Genomic DNA, 22,135 nt, shown 5'->3' with positions numbered 1-22,135 from the left:
TGTGTTTTCTTTGGCACTCCCACCCTCTTGCAGATGTAAATATTTTAACGATAGATACAGTCATACACTGCTTAACATGTTTTGGTCAACAGCGGACCACACATATGATGGTGGTCCCATAAAATCAGTACCATATAGCTTAAGTGTGCAGTAGGCTATACTGTCTAGGTTTGTGTAGGTACACTCTGATGTTTGCACAATGTTGAAATCACCTAACAATGCATTTCTCAGATTTGTGTGGAGTAATATGTAGAGGCTCAGAGTCAGCCCACGTGAGTTTGATCCAGCCTCTGCCACTTGCTTGCTCCATGACCTTGGACAAAGAACCTTGCTGTTTCATTTTCCCCATCTATGGAATAGAGATAATAGTACTACCTACCTCAGAGCTTTCTTGCATTAAATGACCTAATGTAAACTACTTAGTGTGATATCTGGCCTATAGTAAACTCTTAGTAACTACTAGCTCTTTATCTCAGTGAAAACATTAACCCAGGCAGTCAGAGATCTGAGTTCTACACTCAGCTGACTACTGATGAGCTGCAAAACCAATAGACAAGGAGTTGCCATTTTGGTATAATCAAGAAACCTGATTGGGCCGGCCCCGTGGCTTGGCGGTTAAGTGCGTGCACTGTGCTGCCGGCGGCCCGGGTTCGGATCCCGGGTGCGCACCGACGCACCGCTCCTCTGGCCATGCTGAGGCCGCGTCCCACATACAGCAACTAGAAGGATGTGCAGCTATGACAGACAACTATCTGCTGGGGCTTTGGGGGAAAAATAAATAAATAAAATCTAAAAAAAAAAAAAGAAACCTGAGTGATTTGTTTTCTACTTTTGTATACCAACCTTGGGTCTGATACCGATATACTGACCTGGGATTTTATTCTGTCTCTTAATACAGAAAGATCCCTTTCACTGGGGTTTTGTAACCTCTTGGCGAATTGGGGATTTTTGCCTGTCATTTTCTTTAATAACAAGATCTGCTGTGCATATACTCACCAGGCTGGCGGGGGTGGATGGCCACAAAATGCTTTAGAGGGAACAGAAGGGTCTTTTGAATCCGTATGTTTTAACTTGTTACCCTCCTGCTGGTCCTTTGTAAAACTGGTCAATTTGGTGACAGAATGTGAGCCTGTGAGTGCCACGCAGGTCACTCACCCATGTCTGGAGTACAGCCTGGTCTTTCCTGTATCCACTCAGGTGGAAGGCAGGTTTGTGCAGCCAGAAAGAACACACCTCTGCCCTCATATCAGGTGGACACAGACCTCACAGATGATTTCCCTACTGTCCCATGCCTGATTGCCGAGATGGCCAGCAGTTACCAGGAAGGAAGAAACCAGACTGTTCATCTTGCTGTGTTCTAGATGGGAAAATAAAACCTTGACCACTAGTCCTGCCTCTGTCACTAACCAGGAGAAACCTCAGTATCATCATCTGTGAACTGGAGTCAGTAGACATGTTCAGCCTTCATCACACCACTGGCTATCAATGCAAGTGAACATAGCAGGTATTTGGAAGATTCCACAGACTCTAACCCTCCAGAAGGCAGCTCCTGTTCCAGACATTCTTAAGATTTGAAAGAATAGAACCAGCTTAAAGCTCACTGGTTCTCTCAGCATATCTGGGTTTCACCTCAGACTTCTAAGAAAGCCCTTATCTTTGAGGGTGGAATTTCAGACAGATGGGGAGAGTTCAGTTGGGGAGATGTTTCAAGGTGAGACTCTGACACCAGGCAGCCTGTGTCCTGGTTCACAGGCAGTGTGAACTTGACATTATGCTTAAGTGAAAAACAGAGTATTGTGCTATTTGTGCTGCTTGGGTAATTAATGTAAAATGTATCCCCTTTATGCTGAGTACTCTGATTATGGCAAATGGGAACTTGGGTTCTAATGGATTTCTCTGATGGAGATACCTGGGGCTTCTGGTCCACTTGGACCAGAAAACGCTCTGCAGAGATTTTTTTTTTTACGTCCCCTTAATTTTCCTGCCAGTAAGGTTGAGCAGGAGAAGCAGTTCTGGTCTGTGAGTCCATAGACTGAATCTCAGTAGTAATCCTCCACTATTTTCTTGTGATCTGATCTCTTCACTGATCTGCTTTCCTCATTTCTAAAGTGATGAGGTAGGGCTGGGTGTGAATGAGAGAAGCCCCCTTCAAGTGGGGAGGAAAGCACATAAAGAGATCCAGTGAAAGGGCTAAGTCCTATGTTAGGAATGTAGAAAGTGCTGTGGGAGCACAGGTTCGGGTTTTACCTGTACAGCAGGGGCTGGAATGTGGAGAGGAGAAGGTGACGTTTGAGTTAGGCTATAAAGGGTGAGGCTGGGACCAGAAGGCAGGGAAATAGGAAAGGCATCCCCATGCCAGGAACAGACTGTCATGATCATCTGTCCCTAAGGTGCCCCTTTTAACTCTGGCCTTCAGATGCTTCCTCCTCTGTCAGCCAGGCCTTTAGTCACGTAAGTGAATTTGGAAGGTCGATTTATTTAATTATTTTTATTTTTTAAAATTTTATTTATTTATTTTTTCCCCCAAAGCCCCAGTAGATAGTTGAACGTCATAGGTGCACAGCCTTCTAGTTGCTGTATATGGGATGTGGCCTCAGCATGGCCGAAGTGGTGCCTCGGTGCGCGCCCGGGATCCGAACCCGGGCCGCCAGCAGTGGAGCACGCACACTTAACCACTAAGCCACGGCGCCGGCCCTGGAAGGTCGATTTAGATTTCCTTTTCCAGATGAGGTTTCTCAGAGTACCAGAATCCATTTAATAAATTCTCTTCCAGGAGCAAGTTCAGGCTTCCTTGGTATTTGGGTTTGTTTCTGCATAGGTGAGTTTAGCCTTGAGTAGAGGTTTGGCCCAGAAAGAATATTCCAGGATCAAAGGGAAGCTCACCTGTGCTTATTACCTATTGTCACATCTGTTTGGTTCATATTCTTGCTGGGGGTAAACCTTGGCTTTAGGCCAGAATGAGCCTTGGGGCACCTTTGTTGCTGTTGTACCTTTTCTTGTGGTAGTAGACTGGCCTTCTCACAGAGATGTGCCCTTTCTCCCCTTAAAGGGAAAAGAGCTATCTGAGCTTAATTACTATATAGATTATGGTGCCTTAAAGAGAGAACCAAAGAAGCTGGCTTAAACAAGACAGAGGTTTATTTCCCTCTCAGGTAAAACTGCAAGCTTCCTCCAGTGGCTCTGCTGTGGCTTTATGAAGTTGTCCAGGGCCAGCCTTCTCCTCACTGTTCTACTGGTCCTAAGGTGTTACTCTCCTCTTCATGGTCCAAAATAGCTCACCACTTAGCCTGTCTTTCAACTGCTGAGTAGGGAAGGGTAGGGCATGCCTCTTTCTTTTAAGGGCACAACCAAGAAGTGCCACACATCACTTCTGTTCATACCTCATAGGCCAGACAGATGTATCTGGCCACATCTCACTCAGGGGAAGGTGGAAAATGTACTCTTTTCTATGGAGGAAGTGGAGAAATGGGTATTGGAGAACACATAGCAGTCTCTGCCATATGAGCAAGGCAGAAAAATGTAGTGCTTGGCAGGGGGGTTTGTTGGAAGGTCCTTTTACGCTGATGTCTGGGTGGGATCCGTGGTGGGGGACTGATGGGTGATGAAGCTGGGAAGGTAGACATGGTGAAATGATGGTGTTAGGCTGGGAGCACCACTTCCTCTGATAGGCAGTGAGTATCCCTCTAAGATCATAGCCACTTCTGCTCTCTCCGTGAGCTGCCATCCCCTCGTGCAAGTCAGAACGTACTGTGGTCACTGCTCGTCCCGGCTGTGTGGCCGTACTCTGTGGTGTACAAGCAGTTCTGCCATAGGTGAGGGTGATATTCTTTCTTCTTCCCTTCTGGAAGCAGCAGTCTGATGATAGTTGTCCTTCTGCTCTGATAACTCGGTGATGATCAGATGGAGAAATAGGGAGTAGGCTGTACAGAGGGAGCAAGAAGGGTTCTGGTGTTTCTCCTGATGGCTACCTGCAGCCTGAGGAGAGAACAAGTGCCCATCCTGGAAAAGCCTCGCCCTCCTCAGGTGACAAGCTGCTCTCTGATCTAGAGCCCTGGCAGGAAGTTGCTCTTTGTCCAGCCAAGCCTGGGCGTTTGGGAAGAAGCTCTGCAGCCAGGTACATGTTTTGTGGGTCATGGAACAGTTGGTCAAGCTGTTCAAAGAGAGAGCTGACAGCAGACCAGCACTACTTTCCAGAGACAGAGTATTGCAAGCAAGATAATAACAGCTAACATTTGAGTACTTGCCATGTGCTGGGCACTGTTCCAAGTTCTGTACTTGTATTGTTTCTTTTAACTCTCAAAACAAACCCGATGAAGCGGGTACTATTGTGTCCACTTTATAGGTTAGAAACCGAGGTGCAGATGTGATGAATTAACTTGAATCACTATCTACACATCTAGCAGGCGGTGGCGTCATGATTTGAATCTAGTTGCAGAGCCCATACGCTCACCTCTAGGCTCTGCTGTCTTAGGATTCCAGGAAGGAAGCCCTGCCCCTGGACCCCGCAGTGGGGAATAGGAGTGCCTCCCTGCAGGAGACTTCCTGTGCTGTTGGGTAGTCCGACTAAACTCTGCCTGTTGATACCTCGTCTGCCGCTGTTCCTCAGGGACTCACCTGGGTTAGCTCAGTCCCTGCTGGGCAGTTCTCCCTGTGAGCTCTGCCACCTAAGCCCACGTACGACTTCATGTTCTGTAGCCAGAAGCTAGGGGGAGCCTCTGAAGGCTTTCTCTCTTCCCTCTGTGTTCAGAGAACACAGGCTTCTATAGAACAACTTCCTAGAATATCTCCTTTTTATCTTCATTCTCTACTCCTCTAACTGAAGCCTCAGGATAGGACTCTTTAAAGCCTGATGTGACCACATTTTTGACCAGCTGCAACACTTAGGATGCTTTTAGTTACGAGTAACAGGAAACCCAGTTCAAATTGACTCCACAAGGAAAGGGATGTGTTGGCTCGTTTAATAGGGAAGTCCAGGGGAGGTACTGCTCTAGGACTGTTGGTTGAGGACCCAGTGTCTTACCGTCCCACTTCTCAGTATTGTTTTCAGGTTGGATACCCTTGTGGTCATAGGATGGTAGCCAGGCTATCATTTAAGGCTCCGTGCTGCTTCATTCATGTCTAACAAGAGAGTAAGAGCATACCCTTATAAACATTGGACCAGGGTTTTAAGTTGGGGTTGGATTAGTCCATTCCTGTCCCTGCCTTATGAACCAATTGGCCCAGGCTCAGATTGTCTAAGCCTGTCACTTTTAACAAGGGGCATGGGGTTTACTCTTACTGGTTTACCTGAATGTGGAGTCAGTCCTGTCCAAACCCCTTAGACGCTGCACAATGAAGGAGGGGTTGAAGAGATTCTAGGAGATACCCACGATGTCTATCACACCCAGCAAGCACAAAGTGAAAGGAGAAACCTGCATAGCCAGGGAAGGGGTGGTGATGGTGTTGAACTATACAGCAGATCCATGTCCTGTATTTGTTTCCTATTTCAGGGACAGTGCACAGGGCCTAAGACTTGGAGGCCCAAGACCTCTAATAGGTCTGAGTTCACCTTTGCTACACCAATTTATGTGATCCTGCAGCTTCTCTGAATTTCACTTCCTCCTCTGTAAAGTGGGAATAATGTTAAGGTATAGCTGTATTTTATGCAGAATTGAAGTTTGCCAGTTTCAAGTTGTGTGATATAACAAGTCTTATTTTATGTACAAAATTTGAATTAGTGCAAATCCCAAGAAATTGAGAAAATTCATCAATCACATGATTTCAAAGGTGGTAGGCCGATAAGATTGTGTTCATTATGCCTTCATTTTATGGGAATATTAATCATGAATTTTGTGAATTTGAATAATGTGGAGTCTTCAGGAATCCCTTGTATGGAATGAATTGCCCCATCCTTCTCTTACTGCCTATCAGGTTCTGTAAAGGATATGTTGTGTTTTATAAAATGTGAAATGCAGAAAAGATTGTTCTTAGAGAAGCCCGAAGGAACTCCCATACTTAGGTGATGACTGAGTATGCCCTGGCATTTGGCAGTTTATACCTTACATCTTGACCTCTCTGTCTCGAGGATCTAGGACCTACGTGATATCTCTTCTTCAGCTGGTTCTGTTAACCAATTGGGTTACTGCTGTCAGCATTTCACTAAACAAATGGGCACAGTTACTTTAGTTTGGAGGTCATTAAAACCTGAGTTTACAAATCAAAAGCTGGATTGGGCAGCAGTTTCTGTAGGTGTGTGAGTGAAAGCACATCAAATCGTATCACTCCCTTGCTCAAATCCTTGTAGTGGCTCCCTAAGTCACTCATAGTAAAGGCCAGCTTCCTTACAAGGCCCTACATGATCTGCTTCTAGCGCACATCATCTTCTCTCCCTCAATCTAATTCTAATTTGAATTTCAATGGAGGCATATAGGCCTCCTTGCTATTTATTGATTTCAAATTCCAATTGTTCATTGGTAATATATGGGAAAGCAATGGACTTTTGTATATTAACTTCGTATCTTGCAAGCTTGCTATAATCACTGTTAGTTCCAGTTTTTGTTTTTTGTCAGTTCTTTGGGATTTTCTACATAGACAATCATGTCTTTGCAAACAAAGACAGTTTTATTTCTTCCTTTCCAATCTGTATTTTATTTCATTTTTTTGTCTTATTGTACTAGCTAGGATGTCTAGTATGATGTAGAATACGAGTGTTGAGAGGGGGCATCCTTGCCTTGTTCCTGATCTTAAGGAGAAAGCATCCAATTCTCACCATTAACTGTGAAGTTAGTTGTAGGTTTTTTGTAGATGTCTTGTATCAAGTTGAGGCAGTTCCCCTCTATTCCTAATTTTCTGAGAATTTTTATCATGAATGAGTGTTGGATTTTGTCAAATGCTTTTTCTGCTTCAGTTGATATATGATTTTTCTTCTTTAGCCTGTTCATATGGTATATCACATTAATTGATTTTTTGAATATGGAACCAGCCTTGTATACCTGGAATAAATCCCACTTGGTCATGGTATAATAATTCTTGTTATATATTGTTGGATTTCAGTTTGCTAATATTTTTGCATTTGTGTTCATGAGAGATATTGGTCTGCAGTTTTCCTTTCTTGTAATGTCTTTATCTGATTTTGGTATTAGAGTAGTGCTGGTCTTGTAGGATGAGTTAGGAAGTGTTCTCTGTGCCTATTTCTCAACCACTGAAGGCCTGCTCTTTGAGTCTTTGCACTTGCTGACCCCTGCCTGGGACACTCTTCCAGATCTTCACAGGTTTCCTGCTCTCACTCCTTTCAGGTCTTTGTTCAAATGTCCTTTTCTCAGTGAGGCATTCTCTGACCACAGACTATTAAAATTGCAAATCTCCTCTCATCCTTACTGTCCCCCTTTCCTGCTTTATTTTTTCCACAGCACTAATCACCTCCTAAATACTATATAACTTAACCTGTTTTCCACCCCAGCTACTAGAATGTTACTCTGTGAGGGTGGGGTTTTTTGTCTTTTTTTTTTGTTTGTTGCCGTATCCATTCTCCCTAGAATGGTGCCTGAAACATAGTAGATGCTCAAATATTTGTTGATAAATGAAGTTAAACCGTGACTAATAACATGGTTGTAGCCAAGAGAATGTGCAAAAATGAGTTCTATTTTTATATTTGAGGAAGACTCTGTTCCCAGGATCAGAGGAAAGTAAATATTATTGGTGGCTTTTATAAAATTCAGGAGGCATTTGACCATATTTTGCTAATCAGCTGTATGACCTTGGCTAAGTCAACTCATTTCTTTGGGCCTTGGTTTCTTAATCGTAAAATGAGTATTTTTGTAAATTAGACTAAGGTCTTTTCTAGAGTTCTTGTTCATTGAACTTTGTTTCCCAGTGCAGGGTATTTTTAACAGGAAGGAAGCTTAGAGACCCTTAAGTCCTATGTTCTTTCACCAGTAGATTAACTTCTGTCTACAAAGAGCCCATGCTTGCCAGCTGATAGGTGCAGCCCACTGTCCTCTCTAACTGTATCCACCCTGATGCCCATTCAGGAGAGGGGCTTGGCTGGCAGTTCTGACATGGTGCTGGAGAGCCAGATGAACCTACTTTTAAATATCTGTGTGATGTCAAGCAGGTGCCTTTACCTCCCTGAGCTTCAGTTTCTGCATCTGTAAAATGGGAATGAGACACACCGGTCGTTGTTAGGATTAAATGAGATGTTGTGGTTTCTTTGCACACAAGTGGTTACTTAAAATCAGTTGACTCTGAATGCTTACCCCACCCACACCTGCTCTGTAATAATCTTGATTCCACATCAGAATCACTTGGAGAATGTTTTTAAAAAATCCTGATGCCCTCAAAAACATTATGCTAAGTGAAAGAAGCCAGACACAAAAAGTCACATATTGTATGATTACATGTATATGAAATGTCCAGAGTAGATAAATCCGTAGAGACAGATGCAGATTGGTGGTTGCCAGGCGTTGAAGGGCAGGGGGCTTGGACTGGGGAGAAACTGCTTAATGGTAAGGGGTTTTACTTTGGAATGATGGGAGTGCTTTGAAACTAGGTAGAGCTGGTTGCACAACCTTGTGAATGTACTGCATGCCACTGGATTATTCTTTTTTTACAGCTTTATTGAAGCTTAATTGTTGTGCAGTAATTTAAATTGTATAATTGGATGAGATTTGACGTATGTATATACCCACTATTACCACAATCAAGATAGTAAACATATCTGTTACCTCCCAAACTTCCCTCATGCCCCGTTTTTCTTTTGTGTGTGAGGAAGATCAGCCCTGGGCTAACATCCGTGCTAATCCTCCTCTTTTTGCTGAGGAAGACCGGCTTTGAGCTAACATATATTGCCAATCCTCCTCCTTTTTTTTTTCCCCCCAAAGCCCCAGTAGATAGTTTTTATGTCATAGTTGCACATCCTTCTAGTTGCTGTATGTGGGATGCGGCCTCAGCATGGCCGGAGAAGTGGTGTGTTGGTGTGCGCCTGGGATCTAAACCCAGGCTGCCACTAGCGGAGTGCGTGCACTTAACCACTAAGCCACAGGGCCAGCCCACCTCATGCCCCTTTTTAATTCCTCCTTCCCACCCCTCCCCTATCCCTCAACCCCAGGCAACCACTATTCTGCTTTATGTTACTATAGATTAGTTTTCATTTTCTAGAATTTTATATAAATGGAATCATGCTGTATGCACGAATTTTTATCTAGCTCTTTTAGGCATACTTATTTTGAGATTCACTTATGTTGCTGCATATATTAATAGTGCATACTTTTATTGCTGAAAAATATTCCATTATATAGATACACCACAAATTATTTGTTCTTTCACCCGTTGATGGACGTTTGGGCACTTTTCAGTTTGGGTGATCACAACAAAAACTGCTGTGGGCGCTCATGTATGAGTCTCCATGTGGACATATGTTCTCCTTGAGTGAATATCCAGGAGTGGAATGGCTAGGTCACAGGATACATGTATGCTTAAGCACTTCTTAACATCTAAAAAGGCCTGATCAGTTATTTGAAAAGCTACAAATATATTTGATAAGATAGAAAAAACAACTGGATTTTTGCAATGGTGAGGCTACAGTTAACTGTGAAGACTGTGATCTCAATAAAGTGGTAGGTGGGAAGCTTTTAAGAATGGAATTAGGAAAATCTGTGAAGTGAGAATTTTGTTCTTTTTTTTCTTTTTCTTTTTTTTGAGGAAGCTCAGCCCTGAGCTAACATCCGTGCCAATCCTCTTTTTGCTGAGGAAGACCGGCCCTGAGCTAACATGTACTGCCAATCCTCCTCCTTTTTTTTTTTTTCCCTTTTTCTCCCCAAAGCCCCAGTAGATAGCTGTATGTCATAGTTGCACATCCTTCTAGTTGCTGTATGTGGGATGCCGCCTCAGCATGGCCCGACAAGCGGTGCGTCGGTGCGTGCCTGGGATCCGAACCTGGGCCACCAGTAGCGGAGTGTGCGCACTTAACCGCTAAGCCACAGGGCCGGCCCCTGAAGTGAGAATTTTGGATGAGGAGTATTGATAACTTAAGGAGTTTTGCTGTGAAAAGAAGCAGACAGTAAAGTTGTGGTATTTGGAAAGTGTGAATTGCTCTTTTTTTTTTTTTTTTTGGTGAGGAAGATTGGCCCTGAGCTAACATCCTTTGCCAATCTTCTTCTTTTTGCTGAGGAAGATTAGCCGTGAGCTAACATCTGTGCCCATCTTCCTCCATTTTGTACATGTGATGCCACCACAGCATGGCTTGATGAGCAGTGTGTAGGTCTGTGCCCAGGATTCGAACTTAACCACCAGGCTACCAGGCCGGCCCACTGCTCATTTTTAAATGGTTGATTTTATGTTATGTAAGTTGTACCTCAATTACAACAAAAAAAAGAGAAGTATCAAACAAAATCCTGTCACCCAGGTCACACCTCAAGCCAATTAAATCAGAATGTCTGTGGGTGGGACCTCAGCATTCACTTTTTAAAAATCTCCTCTGGTGATTGCAGTATGTAGCCAGTACTGAGAAGCAGTGATCTAAGTAGGGTTGGCAAACTTTTTCTGTGAAGAGCCAGACAATAAATACTTTAAGCTTTGAGGGCCGTAGGGTTCTGTCTTCACTACTCAACTTTACCATTGAAAGGTGAAGGCCGCCATAGTCAACATGTAACAAATGAGCATGGTGTGTTTCAGTAAAACTTATTTACAATAATAGGCAGTGGGCCAGAGTTTGCCTGCTCCTGGTCTAAAGGCTAGGTGATGGAGGAATGGTTCCAGACCCCTAAAGGGCATGGAAATTGACCTCCCAGGCAGAACCAGACCTGAAACTCTGTTCTATTGCCCATTTTAGTTCTTCTCATTGGACATGCTTAATTACTTAAGAATAAACATCTCAGTGTTGAACACAAAATGTTAGAATGCCAAGACTTAAACTTGTGTTTAATTCTAGCTGCAAAAGATAAGGAAAAGAATAAAGAAAAGAAATTCAAAGAGTTTGTGAGAGTGAAGCCAAAGAAGAAAAAGAAAAAGAAAAAGAAAACCAAACTTGGTAATTTTTCCCCTGAGTTGTTACACTTGGGTTTCCTTACCATCGGTGGGGAGGGGTTGCTTTCTCCCCAGCCCTGGCCTCTGAGCCTGGAACAGCCAGCAGGCCTTTACTGGAACTTGTGGGTTCAGCCTAGTATGGGCCCTGGCAGGGGAGGAGCCCACTCAGCCCAGGTGTTACAAGGCCTGTTTGGCATTTATAAAACTCCCCCTCTTGCTGCTTTGGCCAGTGTCCCCTGTCACAGGGCAGAGCATATGAAAGCATCATGATAGGAGAGGATATGCCGATGAACGCCTGTATTTGTTTGCATACACAACTTGTAAACACACGTCTCTGAACCCTTTCAAGAGAGGATTCACTTCTTGAAAAGTGTGTGTCTAGCCCCCACAAAAATGTTGGTTTTTAAGAAAATTGGTGTTCCAACGTTGGGAGCTAAAGGGATGCCATGTTTTACTCTCAATGTATATTCTGGCTTAGAAAAACAATCTTGTCAGAAAAAGGGGAGAGGGGTAATGGTGAGGAGGAAGCTTTTGGTTTTGAGGTTCTCTGAGGTAGCTGAAGTATTAATTCCTACATTTGTCCTCCACACCCCTTTATAGTTGAACTGCACCTGAGCCTTTGGGCTGTTTGAACAGCAGAGCTGTTGGTTGGATGGGATTGGTTATTGAATGCCCTGATGGTGTCTGGGGTTGCTAATTCCTTCCTGATCCTGTTCTTCCAGAATGTCCCTGCAGTGAGGAGATCAGTGACACCTCCCAGGAACCTTCCCCACCCAAGGCATTTGCTGTCACCAGGTGTGGGTCCTCACAGAAGCCTGGGGTCCATATGAGCCCGCAGCTCCATGGCCCAGAATCTGGAAACCACAAAGGGAAAATGAAAGTATCCGGTAAGGAGGCTCTCTGCTCGCTTGATGGTTTGTGCAGCACTATGGTCTGAGAAGGCTGGACTTATGTTGATATTGTAATCTACTCCCCAGGCTGTCTGCAAGTATAATCTATTGTATTTTAAAAATAAGAAGTACATCAAATAAAACAAAGGCCATTAGCTGTGTCTTCCCTGAACTCCCCTTCTTTCCAACTTTGATCTTGGTTGAATGTCTCTTAGGTATCTCCAAGCCACTATGTCTATAACCAGATCCATTATCCTCCATCTCCCTGCACACCTGCCCCTCCCATTCCTTGTTGATGGCCTCTGCATCTAACCTGGTTGCTCAGGGGGAAATCTGAGTCAACCTCGAAGCTTCCCCTTTTCCAGCAACTTATAGGGTGGTTGTGAATTTAAAAGGAGTTAATGAGTATATGGAAAGTACTCAGAACAGTGTCTGGTACAGGATAAGTGATGAGTAAAGATTAGCTGCAGTTATAACTAATCAGGCACCAAGACCTAGTAATTCTAGTTCTGATTATTCCTAGAATCTGCCTCTTCCTCATTCCCCACTGTCTACAGAGTTTTAAAGGTGGCTGTGGATACAGACTTGACTGTGACCCAGGTCCTGGCTGGATGGGATGAGATTGAGGAACACGTTTGAGTCATTGGGGATGATGATCTGTATGGTTCATGGGGAACTGTGGCTCCTCTGCCAATGTAGCTCCTCTGCGACCCTGAGCAGCCGCTCACCTTGGGCTTCACGCTCAGTAAAATGAGGAAATGGAGTTCAGTTCACTGCCAGGCAGCATATATCATTTGGGCTGTTACTAGATGACAGGCCCCAGGAAATTGGAGTCCCCATTTACCAGCTCTGTGAAAGTTTGTAGAGTGGGTCTGTAAGGTCATTTCCACTCTTGACAATCTAGGGTTTTTAAAATTTTATAACTGTAATTTAAAATAGTAACTGTTGTTTTTTCTTTTCTCTCAGAGGAGGATAATCTGAGTGAGTCCTCTTCTGAGAGCTTTCTTTGGAGTGATGAGGAGTATGGCCAAGACATCGATGTGACCACCAACCCAGATGAGGAACTCGATGGGGATGAACGCTATGATTTTGAAGTGGTCCGCTGCATCTGTGAGGTCCAGGAGGAAAATGACTTCATGATTCAGGTAGGTAGAGCTTCCAGGAGACAGGTCTAGAGAAGCACAAACTGGTCCTTGGAGGGGATTTTGAGGGACAGTAGTTTGAGGCCAGTAAAAACAAGGAATCACATCAGAAGTCCCAGATAGGCAGTATTAGCAGCAGCAGATTGAGCTTTGCTTTTTGGTTCAGCTCTGAATCTCAGGCTGGTGTAAGTAGCCTATTAACAAAATAAGAGAGGACTTGAAGGATCATTGAGTCTAAACCTCTCATGCTCTGCTTGGGGCAGCTGGGACCCACAAATGGGAAGCGCCTTGCCTGTGGTCACACAGTGAGGAGTTGAACAGCAGGGACCCAAATCTCTGGATGGCAGTTTAATCAGCATGTGGACCCATACCTTCTCTTTGAGGTAAATTTTCTTTATGGCCTGAAGAAATGGAGGCCAGTTTTATAACTTGTCTGTTTCTTGTTCTTTATTTTCTGGCATTTGTATCTGTCATCTCCATCTCTGGGATGTGCCTGTGGGTGGGTCTCCCTCCCAGCTTGGGGAGGTATCACTGGCCAGCACCTGCTTGCCTCTGGCCCTTCTCTTACTCTTAATCACAGTTCTGGTGGAGGTGGCTGCTGTCTGGCTGACTCCACAGTTTGTCATAAATACCCTGTGTGTCTTGGCTGGCCAGGGAACCTGAGTTTTTTACGTAAGTCATGGTTATACTGGTTAGGGTTCTTTTGGGGGTAAATATAAATATTGTTGGCAAAACAGGATGGGTCCTGGAATCCAGGGGCAGGGATGCAGCCAGGCTCTGGAGCCCAGAATTCCATCTTCAGGGGCTTGGTCTACCCCTTTTTCTGCTTCTCCCCGGAGTCCACTTGGTTCTTTTTCTTTTTGCTACTGGCTTGTTTTCTTGGAAAATGCAAAGTGGTCACCCACAGCCGCTCCCCATCCCCCTAATTTTATGTTTTTGTATTCAAGAGACTAGCTAGGCTGAGGTTAGAATCTCAGTTTCAATTCTAAGTTCCTAGGCAAGGGATTCCAGTCTGGTTTAGATCAGATATTAGCCTTTGGGACAGTCAGCTGTGGCCAGGGGGAGACAAGGTTCGTGGTCAAATGCCCACCCTTGATCTAGTCATCTGGTCTGGTGGTGGTGGAGGTTGGGAGTTGTGGACAAGGACACGTTGTACAAAATGGCTGCCTGGGGGCCGGCCCCGTAGCTTAGCGGTTAAGTGCGCGCGCTCCGCTGCTGGCGGCCCGGGTTCAGATCCCGGGCGCACACCGATGCACTGCTTGTCTGGCCATGCTGAGGCCGCGTCCCACATACAGCAACTAGAAGGATGTGCAACTATGACATACAACTATCTACTGGGGCTCTGGGGAAAAAAAAAGGAGGAGGATTGGCAATAGATGTTAGCTCAGAGCCGGTCTTCCTCAGCAAATAAAAGAGGAGGATTAGCATGGATGTTAGCTCAGGGCTGATCTTCCTCACAAAAAAAAAAAAAAAAAGGCTGCCTGGGACCTCCCTCAATTATCATGTGGATGGGGTGGGAGTAGGAGTTGCCCCAGAAAAGGGGGTGGCTGTCTACCACCCGGTACAAGTCCTTGGAGTCTGTTGAGATTCTGTGAAAAAGGCCCAGACCTCTTGGCCTGCTTTCCGTGTTAGAATTTTGTTTGTCTGTCTTTATAAGTGCTGTAGGTCAGCATGGCCTCGATTTTTGAAATTCACTTTTGGATCTTGACTTAATATACAGTTGGATTTCTGCCTCTTTTCTTTGAATTTGTCTTCTTTGTACTCTACGATCTCTTTTCCTTTGATTTCTGGAAACATTGGGGCTTTGCCATAGTTTAAACTTTCAGAAGGACCAGAGAGTGAGTAGGCCTGCTTGCTTTCATTTTTTATTTCCCAGTGCTTTTTTTGGGGGGGGGGGGGAACCTTTTACTTTGAAATAATTATAGATTCACAGGTGGTTGCAAAGAAATGTACAGGGAAGTCCCGTGAACCCCTCTCCCGATGCCAACAGCCCACACAACCACAACACAATATCAAAACCAAGAAATTGATATTGGCACAGTCCATAGAGTTTATTTAGATTTCACCAGTTATACATGCATTCGTCTGTGTATACATGTAGCTCTGTGCAGTTTTGTCACAAATATAGCCTTATGTAACCACCACCACAATCCAGATACTCAAGTGTACTATCGTCACAAGACTCCAATCATCTTACCCCCTTTATACCACACTGTTATGAGAGGTTTGGGGATTCGATTGGAGACGTAAAAGACACTTTCCACTCCAAACAAATGGACTGAAGGTATATTTTATTATATAGAGGATAGTAAAGGCGATAGTCTGCAAACAGATCCAAATAGGTCAAGTATTAAAAGGGAAAAAATATCAGCCCGACTGGAAAGGGAAAACACCCACATCAGCTGAAGAGAAATGACACAAATCAATCCGGAAAGAGAAACACCAGGTTGACCGAAAAGAGAACACATTAAATTAATTACTTTACATCAAATCAATTACTTTATATCAAATCAATTATTCATAACATTCATGCCCCACTGCCGGGAGAGCCCTGTCAATCGACGTGGCTGGGCAAGGATCATACGTCCTGGGCAAGGAGTTCCTTCCACAGGTGGAACTCTCACTAGGGCTCAGTTTTCAGCAGTTTTTATATCATCAGTAATTTTCAGAGTAAGCAATTACAGAGTTTGCAGAGCAAGCATTTAGTGTTCCCATGCACAAATGGTTATCAGTGGCATACGTGCATTGAGCCCCTTGGTTAACGTCCCAGCCCAGCAGTTGTGTACGTGCATTGTTTTCTTTGGTTATTGTCTTAGCCCGGCACAGATGGCCAGTCCATCCCGTGCTATGACGCTCCAAGAGCCTTGAAATGTTACAACTTGTAACTCCCTCCGTGGGAGAAGGGCCAGTTCCCACCACGCAGAAAGCAGCTTTTATATTTTTTTTTGTGTTGGTGGCTGTAGGTCAATGGAGCGGCCAAACATGGCTGTACTCATGTCAAGACACACACCTATCTCTTCCTCCCCATCCCTAAACCCTGGAAACCACTAATGTATTTTCTATCTCTATAATTATATAATTTCATGATTATTGGTTAATGGAATCACGTGCTATGTATCTTTTTGAGAGTACTTTTTTCACTCGGTGTAATTTCCTTGAGATTCATCCAAGTTGTTCTGTGTTTTGATGGTTCATTCCTTTTTATTGCTGAGTAGTGTCCTATAGTATGGGTGGTACTACAGTAGTGCTCTTTGTATTAATAATAGCAACTGTGTACAGTTGAGTAGTGATTTAAAGTTTCTGGAGTATTTTCATAAATACCATTTCACCTCCAACAAGGCTGTCTCAAGTCATTTATTTCTCCCACTTTATAGATGATAAAACAAAATTACAGAGCTATTAATGATTTACTCGTGTTTGCAGAGCTATTAAATAAGTTATCAAGTTGTGATTTGAACCTAGAGCACCCAGTCAAGTACCCTTTTCCTATACTGCCTTCACTATGGGGATTCACATTTACAACTGAGAAGTGAAACCAAAAAATTGGTTTTTGAAACATAATGGTATTATCTAGGCTGGCTGACCAACCACTCCCCACCTTTACCAGTATGCATCATGCGTGCGTGCACACACATTAGATTGAGGGAGTTTTTTTCTTTTTGAATAGGCCTTCGTCGTAACTTCCAGAAATTCAAGGTACATGAGTGGTACTCAGATAGTACCAGATATTTATGAACTTTAATTTGCCTAGGTCAGTGGTTTTCAAACTTTTCCAGCAAACTTTTTCAGAACCACTTTTCCTAAGGATTTGGGGTTCTGGACTCTTTCACAGAACCCCAAAATGTATAACATGTAAAAGCAGTAATTTTGAAAGGTCAAAATGGATAATTTTCACTTTTTTTTAAAAATTAATTAATTAATTAATTTTTTCCCCCAAAGCCCCAGTAGATAGTTGTACATCCTCCTAGTTGCTGTATGTGTGACGCGGCCTCAGAATGGCCGGAGAAACGGTGCGTCCGTGCGCGCCCGGGGTCCGAACCCGGGCCGCCAGCAGCGGAGCGCCCGCGCTTAACCACTAAGCCACGGGGCCGGCCGGATAATTTTCACTTTTAAGTTCAAAGATGTAAATCGCGGGCTCATTCCCATGAAGTCTGATATGCTGTCAGGTTGTGAGTGACAGTTGCCAACTTGGACTACTTCAGTGGCTCAGTTGTTTTTCTTTTTGTGAGACAAGCCTAATGCGCATGGCCGTTCGTTGTAGGGGTGACTTTTTCTAAATAGGCTGCTATGTAGTCACTTTGATTAATCAGAGCTGGGAAGAAGAGCTTTGTTCCAAGGGCAACATAAACGTGAGCTGGCCTAGCAGCATAGAATTGTGTGTACTGGTGGGCTCTGTTGTCTTAACATTAAGTTTGGAACATGTTTGAGTGTGCATTTTTTGTTTTGTTTGATTTTTAAAAATAGTGCCAATTAAAAAACATACCCATTTGTAGAACCTCTTAAGTTCTGTGGAATACAATTGGAAAACTGTTATATAACATGTAAACTATTATTTTTCAGTAGAGTTTTTTTTTTTGTTTTTTCTTTTTTTAAAAAAAATTTTTCTTTCTTTTTTTTCCCCAAAGCCCCAGTAGATAGTTGTACGTCATAGTTGCACATCCTTCTAGTTACTGTATGTGGGACGCGGCCTCAGCATGGCCCGAGAAGCGGTGCGTCGGTGCGCGACCGGGATCCGAACCCGGGCGCCAGCGGAGCGCGTGCACTTAACTGCCAAGCCACGGGGCCGGCCCGAATTTTTTCTTCGGTTTGGCTTTTAAAAGGATGTTGAAGATCGTTAGTTTTTATCCTGTCTCTCTGGGCATGTGCTCAGTTCTGGGCCTTGGAAGCCTGATTTGATCCTCACTTTTTCATAGAAATCTTCAATGGGTGAGTAATGAAGGCCTCTCCTGGCAAGGTTATTCTGGCTAATCAGTACGAAAGACCCAGTTCTGATCCACCTTTGTACTCTCTCCATTGGCTTTTCTGTAAGTAGCAAGGATTATGGGGTGTTCGGGGGGTAGAGCTTGAGGTGCCATTATGAAGAAACTACGTTTAGAGCTGCTGGGGCCACACCAGCTGTTACATGGCAGAGTCAGGAGCCGACTTCCATCTCCTGCTTCCCAGGCTCCACTTGGCCTTCCACCCAGCTCAGCGCAGCTCAACTTGTGCCTTCCTGTCTGGCTCTGTGGTGATGATGAGCTCGCTTCAGAACACCATGGGTTTTGTTGTAGATACTTTTTTCTTGAGATAAAAGTGTCCGCGGGGCCGACCCTGTGGCGTAGTGGTTAAGTGCGCGCGCTCCGCTGTTGGCGGCCCGGGTTCGGATCCCGGGCGCACGCCGATGCACCGCTTGTCAGGCCATGCTGTGGCGGCATCCCATATAAAGTGGAGGAAGATGGGCACAGATGTTAGCCCAGGGTCAGTCTTCCTCTGCAAAAGGAGGGGGATTGGCATGGATGTTAGCTCAGGGCTGATCTTCCTCACAAAAAAAACAAAAAAAGAAGTAAAAAAAGTAAAAAAGTGTAAATTGAGATAAAAGTGTCCAGCTGGCTTTGTGTTACAGAGGGACACTTTCTGACTTTCCCTGTCATTATGAGCAATGCACCTTTCCACTCAGTAACTTTAGCAAAAGGTATAAATTTAGAGAGAGCTAACTGGAACAAATACAATTTAAACTTTCAAATGTATTTATCATCTAGTTATCATCTAGGAAGTTTCAAATAATTTTTTCTTAAAATTTTAACTTGATAATTCGCACAACGCTGTTATCTATTTCGAGTTTTTTTTCTAAAAGATGCATATATTACTTTAGAGAAATAATTTGATCATTTTTGTTATTTGATTGGTATCAACATTACTCAAGTATATTATTATTTGATTTTATTTACCAGTGCTAATTTAAATCACTGAGAGGTTAAAATCCTACTTAATAATCATAAGTGTTTGAGAAATCTGGGTACCACATAAAAAATGAACATTAGGAAACCCAATTGATATTTAAATTATTTTAATTGCTCTAGGGCAGATTTGGGTGAACTTTTTCTTAAAGGACCAGGTAATAAATATTTTAGGCTTTGAGGACCATATGGTCTCTGTTGCACCTACCCAACTCTGCCCCAAGCAGCCATAGGCAATTTGTAAAATGAATGAGCATAGCTGTGTTCACTTTACTTAGAAAAACAGGATCCGAGTAGGATTTGGCCCTTGGGCTACAGTTTGCTGCCCTTTGCCCCAGAGCAGCAAATACATATCAGGTGCAAAACCCAGTGAAAACTGTATAGCGGTTTTAACAAGAAGCCCGTTTTAAAATTTATATTGTTTATTTGTTGCTAGCTAATGCATTCACATAGTTCAGAGTCCAAAAGATTCATAAGTGTACGGAGAAGAATCTTACCTCTACCTCAATCCCTCAATTGCCCTTCCCTGGAGGCAACCCTTATCAGCTTCTTGTATACGTATCATTCCAGAAACATTCTGTGGCTAAACAAGCAATAACAAATATATTCTCCTCATTCTTTTTTTTTACCCTTTTTTTTGTGTAAAGATATACATAACTAAAAATTTACCATATTTAAGTATATGTGGCATTAAGTGAGTTGGCACTGAGTACGTTTACATTGCTGTGCAACCATATTTTTTTTAACACAAATGTTATCATTTTATATGTAGTATTTTTTTTGTGTGTGTGTGAGGAAGATCAGCCCTGAGCTAACATCTGTTGCCAATCCTCCTCTTTTTCTGAGGAAGACTGGTCCTGGGCTAACATCCGTGCCCATCTTCCTCCACTTTATGTGGGACGCCACCACAGCATGGCTTCATGAGCGGTACGTCGTTGTGTGCCCAGGCTCCGAACCCGGGCCGCCAGCAGCCGAGCGCAAGCACTTAACCACTAAGCCTTGGGGCCGGCCCCTATGTGTAGTATTTTTAATATCTTTTTATCATTTAACAGTATATATGTTGAAGACTATTCCATTTTCAAACATAAAAAGGCTTCCCCATTCTTTTTTATGGCTGCATAATGGACGGATCGTCATTTATTTAACCCTTCCCCTGTTGATGGACATTTAGATTGTTTCTAATCTTAACAGTGATATAATGAATACTTTTGTGTAACTATACCTGTTGGAACCAAGTTTTAGAAGTAGAATTCCTGGGTCAAAGGGTATGTGCATTTATAATTTTGACAAGTACTGCTATTTATCAGAGCAATATTATATAAACCCTCCCTGGAGGCTGTACGAAAGAACAGTCTCATCAGCACCCTTGACAGATACTATCAAACTTCTTTATCTTTGCTCTTCAGATAAATGAAAAAATAGTCTATTAGTATAGCCATTTTGTAATTTATTTTTTAATAAACTTCTTTAAAATTTCATAATTGTAGCATTTGGAAAATGCAGAAAATCACAAGGAGGACAACAAGAATTACTCAGAGTATTTTTACCCGGGGATAACAATATTTTGAAATACACACATACACATGCATATATAAATGAAAATTATGCTCTATAAAGATTTTTTCATGAGAATAACACTTTTATGATGAACGCAGTAAATGTTTATTATAAAAACCTCAGGCAATACGTAAGGATATAAAGAATTAATTGAGATTTACGTGTAATCCCAAAACCTAGAAATACTAATGTGTATGCATATTATTGGTCTGGTTTTATTTCACATTAATTTATATTAATTCAAGTTACTTTACATTAATTTATTATTTTAATGGGTGATTTGAACATCTTTTTATTTAAGAATTAGTTTTTTTTGGGCTGGCCCCATGGCTTAGCAGTTAAGTGCGCGCGCTCTGCTACTTGCGGCCCGGGTTCGGATCCCGGGCGCACACTGATGCACCGCTCGTCTGGCCATGCTGAGGTGGCTCCCACATACGGCAACTAGAAGGATGTGCAACTATGACATACACCTATCTACTGGGGCTTTGGGGAGAAAAAGGAGGAGGACTGGCAATAGATGTTAGCTCAGGGCCGGTCTTCCTCAGCAAAAAGAGGAGGATTCGCATGGATGTTAGCTCAGGGTTGATCTTCCTCACAAAAAAAAAAAAAAAATAGTTTTTTTTCCTTTGACCTGTATATTCATGTCCTTTATCTATTTTTCTGTTGGATGTTGGTCATTTTGCTACTCATTTGTATAGGCTGTTGGGGAGGGGGACATTCCCCCCTTCTACCCTTCTTGTATTCTTATGGCTGGACTAATAATAAAACTGACACTAGAGCAGATTAACAGGAGAAAAACCCAGTTTGATATGTATGTATTGGAGATCATAGACAAATGATGCTTGGAGAGTGATCAGAGCAGGCAATATATGTATCTTTTACACAAAGAACCAATAAATTTGTGAGGAATGACAGGACAAAGAAATTTAGGTTTGAGTACATAATCAGTGAGGAATTTAAGCAGAGTTTAGGCCTGTGGTAGTAAATTAGCAAGGTTTGTTTATGCAGGCTTCTCAGCCCTGAATTCCTTAGCTCTGGTGATAAGGGTGCAGGGAGAGCACCTTTCACATAGGCGAGTTATTTCCTGCTTTCAAGTGGAACAGAGAAGAGGGTCAAAATGCCTTTTTTTGCATTGGCTGCTTTTCCAGTAACTTTAATTCAAAATAATCAATATGCTATTGTGGGATATTTTGAGTGGCCTGTTCTAGGCCCCAACAAGACTTCGTAGATATGCTTTTGTATCAGATATGAGAACAGTTTCATATATTTATACCCACTTTGTCATCTGTCTTTTGACTTTTCTTACAGACTTTTTGTTTTTATGAGGTCAAATATATCAAACTTGTCTTTAATTGCTTCTCAGATTTGAGTAACAGTTGCAGTTGCTTCCTCATTGGAATTTCATACAAGTTTATAAAAGAATTCTCTCATGGTTTCTTCTGGTACTTTTGAAGTTTCATTTATTTTTTAAAAACCATATAAATATTTGATCCACATGGAATGTATCCTGGTATAAGATGAGGGCTTTGGCTACCCAGTTGTCCCAACACCATGCCCCATCTATTGAAATGCCACCTTTATTTACTCTATTTCTGTTTGTATTGGATCT

General features: G+C 43.0%; 1 protein-coding gene across 3 annotated transcripts in view; it reads left to right on the top strand.

The window, feature by feature from the left end:
- PHF20 (PHD finger protein 20) overlaps window positions 1-22,135 on the top strand; it is a 151,034-nt gene that overhangs the window by 106,868 nt on the left and 22,031 nt on the right. For all 3 annotated transcript variants that reach the window (XM_087445337.1, XM_087445335.1, XM_004430452.3), the window contains 3 exons: window positions 10,907-11,005; window positions 11,724-11,888; window positions 12,858-13,036. In XM_087445337.1, the coding sequence (XP_087301463.1) occupies window positions 10,907-11,005; window positions 11,724-11,888; window positions 12,858-13,036 (443 nt within the window). The remainder of the gene's footprint in view (window positions 1-10,906; window positions 11,006-11,723; window positions 11,889-12,857; window positions 13,037-22,135) is intronic.

This window comes from Ceratotherium simum, chromosome 21, assembly GCF_057802395.1.
Source record: "Ceratotherium simum simum isolate JZ-2026a chromosome 21, ASM5780239v1, whole genome shotgun sequence".
NCBI classification, from domain to species: domain Eukaryota; kingdom Metazoa; phylum Chordata; class Mammalia; order Perissodactyla; family Rhinocerotidae; genus Ceratotherium; species Ceratotherium simum.
The sequence above is the reverse complement of the archived record's forward strand: the minus strand, read 5'-3'. Positions and strand labels throughout refer to the sequence as shown.